The 6,861-nt window shown below is 60.7% G+C and overlaps 1 protein-coding gene across 1 annotated transcript in view; it reads right to left on the bottom strand.

Annotated features, from left to right (window-relative positions):
- Positions 1-593, bottom strand: part of RNF157 (ring finger protein 157) — a 16,166-nt gene extending 15,573 nt beyond the window's left edge. The window contains exon 1 of the mRNA XM_009895657.1: positions 501-593. Coding sequence (XP_009893959.1) covers positions 501-593 — 93 coding nt within the window. The remainder of the gene's footprint in view (positions 1-500) is intronic.
- Positions 594-6,861: the final 6,268 nt, after the last annotated feature.

Here is a 6,861-nt window from a genome sequence, read left to right as displayed (position 1 = left end):
TGAGAAAGGAGGAGTTGGGCTAAATCAGCCCATCACCCTTCACCATCTTCTTCACCAGCGCATGTTTTTAAGGCGGTGGGTTTGTGCATGCAAACAGCCCTTGCGGGTTGGAAAATACACGCAGGTCCGATGACCCACAACACGGACACTGCAGAGAGCGGTACCCAAAGGCAGAGGTCACGCAATCGCCCGGTCCGTTCCCAACCACCTGCAAACCTATTCACATCAAGTTTGGCAGCGAGGTGAGAGATAGAGCAATAGCATTATGTTGCTGTGGAGCGCGTGGACACGGGCAGACAGGCTGAGAGGAGCCCCTGGTTAGTCCCCGAGGGAGCCAACCCTTATATTAGACATCAAAGAACCCACTCAGGCCACCCCAGGTATGCTTGGCTGGGGGGTTGGGGGTGAAAGCCAGCAGCCCCCATGACACACACAGGCACCCCCACTTTGGGAAGGGGCATGCCGGGGCCCCCCCCAGCCCCTCTCCCCCCGGTGCCCACCACCACGGGCCGGTTCCCCAAGAAGTTGAGGTCGCTGTTCTCGCCGAAGAGGTAACCCTCGGGGTGCGTGGAGTCGAACTTCTCGCCGCCCATGATGAAGTGGTTGGCAAAGTAGCTCCCTGGAAAGCAAACACAGAGACGGGGCTTCAACCAGGCGATGGAGCGGCACGAAGCCACCGAATCAATAGCTCGGAGGTGGCTTCGTCCCCAAGGTCACCTCGCTGGGAGCCTTTCGGGTTGAGCTCGCGTGATTCCAGGCTCCAAGCGGGCAGAGGCGAAGGGGGAGCGGGCTAAGAAGCCACCCTTCCTGCCTGCCTTCTGCCTGCCCGGCTTGCCCTCCCCTCTCCCTGCCCCCACCCCCCCCCCCCCCCGCCAGCAATCCTGTCCCTGCCCGGCCACCACGATGGCCGAAGCCCGGGCAGAGAGAGCCGGGAGGGGGTCCAGCCCTACGGCGGCGCCCGGCTCGGGGACTGCTCCATCCAGTGGGATTTACCGGGAGAAGATTGACACCCCAGAGCTTCGGCTGCCTCCTTCCCCCAACGCAGCGCCTGCTCCCCTTTCCCTGCCCGGGACATCCCTGCGAGTCCCAGCCCGGAGCACGCCACCCAAGGTCATCCCGACCTTCAACCATCCCCGCGCTGCCAGGGGCGGCCGAATCCTGGTCCGGGAGCAGGAAGGGGAGATGGCTCCCGGGGCGGCAGAGCAGGAGAGCAGCGCTAATCCTTTACATAAACACCAGCTCGCTTCCCGAGGAGGCAGGAGAGGCAGCAGCTGCAGCCCATTCTGCCGGAGCACCAAAAGCCCTGGGAGCCCCTGGGGGGTTCCCGCAACCCCACGGACTCTGCTGGGAAGGGGCAGCACGGACCAGGCACACAGGCCTCGAAACGGGCAGTGTTCCTCCTGCCCAAAGCCCGGCGTCACACACCTCCTGTGCCATTTGAGGCGACGCGTCCGCAGGCAGAGACCTGCCTGGTTTTGCTGCAGCCGCCACCGGGAAGGTGGGCAAAGCACCACTGAACTGAGTTCTGTCAGTTCTCAGCCTGCAGCCTTCCCTAGGAAAGGCTCAGCTGCAGGAGGGAGGTTTTTGCAGGGCTGGAAACCCTCCAGGAGGTCAGCAACCCCTCCAGAAAGTGCTCCACATTGCCCCAGTGAACACCGGGCAATGACCAGTATCCCTTCTCCCCTCGTAGGGTAAAGCACGGAGCCAAAACACCGGTGTGTCCCCCAGGCTGGGAGCAGCCCCCAGGACAGGCACTTCTCAACTAGAAGAGAGATTTTCCTCCCAACCTGGCCAGAAGCCCACTCATGCCTGCTCCTTGTCCGTGAGGTCTGGGGGTAAGAAGGTCGGGACTTGTCCTTAGAGGTGGGAAAAGAAAGGGAAAGGGGGAGGTGAACAAGGATGGAGAGGGGTGAACAGAAGCACCGGGAGTCAGGAGAAGCGATGGATGGAGGACGGACGCAGTGCCCTGCATCCCACCAGCCACAGGGACGGGGTGTGGCTTACAAAAACCCCAAACCCAACAGCACAGAGCCATCCACAGCCCACCTGGGGACACCTCCAAAATAAACCTTTGGGGTCCCCAGATCAAAGGAACTCAAGCCTGGGCCGCAGCTCTGCTTGTGGGGCTGAAGTCAGCGCTTGCGGTTGGCTTCCAGCAGATACAGCAACTGCCCAGGGCTGGATCAGGCCTTAATATTGCATTTAAAACCCCAAACGAAGCCCAAAGCCCGCAGGGGAGGACGGGAAGGGATCTAACGCCGAGGCAGGAGGGATGAGTGGGGCCATACAGCTTCACCCGAAGGCCCCGCAAGCGCAGGGATGCCCGGATGCAGCGCGCCTGTTAGGAAACGTCAACCATCAATTATTGATGCCTGCTGCTTTCTGGTCCCATTTTCCACGTACATAATTTATAGGCAGCTCCCCGGTGAAGGACGCAGCCACGTGAAAAATAAAAGAAGAAAAAAAACCCAACAAACCAAGAGCAAAGTGCCTTCGGAGCTGCCTGCAGCAGCACAGCCGGGGAGAACAGGGTCATCCGGAGCTTTTCCTGGCACCGACTTGGGGCGAGAGCAGGGGATGGAAAATAAATTATATTTAAACTTGCAGAAAAGCTTCCCCAGCACTGGGGAAAAGCTGGAAAATTGAGCATAGGCTTTCTTTGATGACCCCAGCCGTGGTTTAGTGGGTGCTGGGGGCTCCCATAGGATGGGCAGAGCAGGTGAGGACCACGCTGCCGTCACCCAGTCTCCCTGCCAGGGGCTGGGAGCACCCTTGGGTGCTGCAGGCTCCCGGCACACCCCATGCACGGCCCAGGGGCTTCACCTCCCCATTTACAGTGGGCTGTGCTAACCCCATGCTTACTCCCAGGGAAGGTCCTCCAAAAATCTTTCCATTAAACCCTCAAGTCATGCCGGGCTCTGCCCCGGGAAGCACCAGCAGGAGAACGCCCGGGGCATCGGCAGGAATGTGCCACCTCCGCCGGGTGCCGGTGCGATCCGGGCACGGCTGGGTGGCAGAGGAAGGAAGCACCCTTCCAGCCACAGCCACCTTATTATCAGCTAATTATAAAGCCTTAACCAATGCCTGCCCCCAGGGAAGGAAAGCCAGTCAAGGACGGTCACATCGCCAAGGGAAAGCCAAGCTTTAATGAGATCTTAAACTTCAGAGGCCCAGCGAGCGAGCGGTGCGGGAAGGGCTGAACAGAGCGCCTGCTGAAAAGGAGCAATAAACCAAAATTCCCTGAGGTTCCCAGCAAACAAAATGCGTCCTGCATGCTCATTGGCACCATCACACAGGACGGATCCGGCACCGGCCGACACTGATGACGCTGTCAGCCCCTTTTCTCCGTGAGCGCCAGGGATGCCACCTTGCCCAGATGCCCTGAGGCTGGTGAGGACCCTGTGGGCGCAGAGCCCGGTGTGTGCTGTGGCCGTGCCTGTGGCTCTGGCACATGATGGCCATCCCTGAGCCATCGCTGCCCTGCTGGGATTTGGCTCGGCTCTGGTTAACGCAGCCTCTGGCTCTCGAAGGTCAAGAGCCCCGATGTTTTGGCAGGGTCACAGCCCCGCTCCCCAAAGCGGCTAAAATAGAAGAGCTCATTTTCAGCCCATCCGCACACTCCCGGTGGGGGAAGAGCCAGGTTTTGCACAGCCTGTGGGTGTCCCGGTGGCAGTGGCACGGTGCTGGCACAGGGTGCGGGGATGCGCTGTGGCAGCGGGTGCTGCGATGGGCACAGTGCTGCCTGGGCGAAGTCTGGGCTGGTTAAAAGGCACCGGGTGCTTCTGCCCAGCGAGCTGGCGTGCTGTGGCTTATTTAATTCAGCGCTCTAACGTGGGCAGCCAGAGCCAGCGGTGGCCGGAGGCCAAGCCAAACCCCGGCTGGGGTCCTGCTGCATCTCCCGCTGCAGCCCCAGGAGCCCTCCGGGCTGCTCCCTGTGCCACGGCAGTGCCACCACCCTGGGCTTGTGCCCCCAGGACTGGAGGTGTCACTGCCTGGTGAACCCTTTCGTGCCTGTCCCTGCTCATGGTCCCCCCTTCCCGCGTGCCCCAGGGTTGCTCGGTGCCAGCCTCAGCCAGGGACAGGGGCTGAAAGCCGGGGACTTGCCCCAGCCTGGGGACCCTGCAGCCGTCCTGCTAGCCAGGCACCGAGCTCCATAAAACAGCCCCCGCTTCCTTTCCCTCCCACCACCTTTGCCAGCGGGAGATTAGAGCCATGGAAGTAAAGCCCAGCCTTTGCTTCAAAATACGGGTTTAACTGGTCCCGTTTGCGCCCTGCCTCGGGGGGGGATGGGACCCCCAGGATGGGAAGGGGAGATGCTGCGGCTGCCCTATTCCCACGGGCTGCACGGCCATCCCGAGTGAGCCTGCAACCAAACAGCCAAAGCCAGACCGCAGAGAGAGGGAGATGCCCCATGGTCCCATGAGAACCCCCCTCACCCGCATTTCCAAAGCCAGTGGCGGAAGAGCCAGGTTTTGCACAGCCTGTGGGTGTCCCGGTGGCAGTGGCACGGTGCTGGCACAGGGTGCGGGGATGCGCTGTGGCAGCGGGTGCTGCGATGGGCACAGTGCTGCCTGGGCGAAGTCTGGGCTGGTTAAAAGGCACTGGGTGCTTCTGCCCAGCGAGCTGGCGTGCTGTGGCTTATTTAATTCAGCGCTCTAACGTGGGCAGCCAGAGCCAGCGGTGGCCGGAGGCCAAGCCAAACCCCGGCTGTGGTCCTGCTGCATCTCCCGCTGCAGCCCCAGGAGCCCTCCGGGCTGCTCCCTGTGCCACGGCAGTGCCACCACCCTGGGCTTGTGCCCCCAGGACTGGAGGTGTCACTGCCTGGTGAACCCTTTCGTGCCTGTCCCTGCTCATGGTCCCCCCCTTCCCGCGTGCCCCAGGGTTGCTCGGTGCCAGCCTCAGCCAGGGACAGGGGCTGAAAGCCGAGGACTTGCCCCAGCCTGGGGACCCTGCAGCCGTCCTGCTAGCCAGGCACCGAGCTCCATAAAACAGCCCCCGCTTCCTTTCCCTCCCACCACCTTTGCCAGCGGGAGATTAGAGCCATGGAAGTAAAGCCCAGCCTTTGCTTCAAAATACGGGTTTAACTGGTCCCGTTTGCGCCCTGCCTCGGGGGGGATGGGACCCCCAGGATGGGAAGGGGAGATGCTGCGGCTGCCCTATTCCCACGGGCTGCACGGCCATCCCGAGTGAGCCTGCAACCAAACAGCCAAAGCCAGACCGCAGAGAGAGGGAGATGCCCCATGGTCCCATGAGAACCCCCCTCACCCACATTTCCAAAGCCAGTGGCTGTTTTCAGGTGGCATTGGAAGTGAGAGAAGCGCTGCCACCACGGGGGAACCAGCTCCGCTGCCCGGCATGTCCTCCCCTGCCTCCCTCTTGGCTGCCGGCAGCGCTGGAGGCAAATCCCCTCTCAGATTAAAAGCAAACCAGCCATAATCTCCCACAGTCACCAGCCTGCCCTCGTCCCAGTGCAGATGGCCATGTCACCTGGGCACCTCCTGCCCCTCTCCCCCAACTCTGCCCAGGCCCCATCGGTGGGACCAGCCCAGCTGAGCACACCTGAAAGCCCCTCAAAGCCAGAATTAAGCATCAGCCCGGGGTCCTCTGCCAGCTGAGATGAGTTTGGAAGTGCTCAGCTGGGTGCACTCACTCCCCCAGAGCAACGCACAAGTCTGGCACCCTCCACCCCTTCATGCCCAGATATTTCAAGAGCCCCTCAATAAGAAGCGGTCCAAAGACAAAACCCCTTAATGCACGGAGCTGCGGCCCCAGCAGAGAGCAAACCCACCGATGGGGTGGTCCAGCTTCAGCCAGCGTCAAGGTGACAAAGGCCTTGAAACCATGTAAAAGGGGGAGCCCTGCAGGAGGACAGGCTGCAGAGGATCAGCCATCTCCAGCCCGCAGCGCCCTGGTTAACCCCCACCGCAGCAGATGTGCCAGCCAGCTGTGCAACCGACTTCAGATTAAAATGAAAAAAAAAAAAAAAGCCAAACACAGCTTTTCAAGACAAGAGTAGGGTTTGTGTTGGCTGTAATTCTTCCTAAGGAGGAGGTCTTTATTTGTAATTAGCAAGTAATTTGCCACAGCACTAACGATCCAAGCATTTACCTTATCCTATTAACTACTAAAATAGTTACCTATTAATAATATTCAGTGCCGCAAGGATCCTGTGTCAATCCCCATACACACACGGTGCTCCCAGGCATCATCCGCCGATACCAGTATTTTTGCGGCTCTGAAGCGCTACCCACCCAAGGACCGGACTCCATCACCTCTCCCCACTGTGACCCCCACATTGCCCCCCCCAGACACCCGCTCAGCCTAGCCCTTTGCAGGGAAAGCCAAGGCACGGATAGGAGGGACGGATTTTCCAAGGTCACGCACAAGGTTTAAGACAGGGCCAGATTCGGGAGCGGGAGAGACATCGCCGCTGAACCTCGAGGCAGGGAGAGGAGTCGGGGAAGGCGAAGTCTCCCCATGGCAGAGGCTGGGGTGCTGCTATGGGGCAGGGCCCTGGGAAGGAGGGATCCCCTCCAATCCCTCCCACCCCAGCCTCCCTCATCCTCCCGGGAATTTAAACCCAGGTTTTTCCCGAACAGCCAGCGCCGGGAGAGACCGGCTATAAAAAGAGCTCAAGCCTTTCTGCCCCGGCGCCGCAGACCACGGATACAAATGATAATAATAATAATAATAACAACAACAACATCATTAAAGTGGCATCAACTCAGCCAAGTTTGGGAGCCGGGTTTGGCTGGCAAAGAGGCACCCGGCGAGGGGGCACCCCACGGGCGGACCCGGAGGTGACCCCATCCGCTCCGCGCCGCACGGAGCCGGGGTGCCCAGCACCACCCCTGCATTTTT

Source organism: Charadrius vociferus, unplaced genomic scaffold (assembly GCF_000708025.1).
Source record: "Charadrius vociferus isolate BGI_N301 unplaced genomic scaffold, ASM70802v2 scaffold260, whole genome shotgun sequence".
Taxonomy (NCBI): domain Eukaryota; kingdom Metazoa; phylum Chordata; class Aves; order Charadriiformes; family Charadriidae; genus Charadrius; species Charadrius vociferus.
This window is presented reverse-complemented; position numbering and strand designations above follow the sequence as displayed.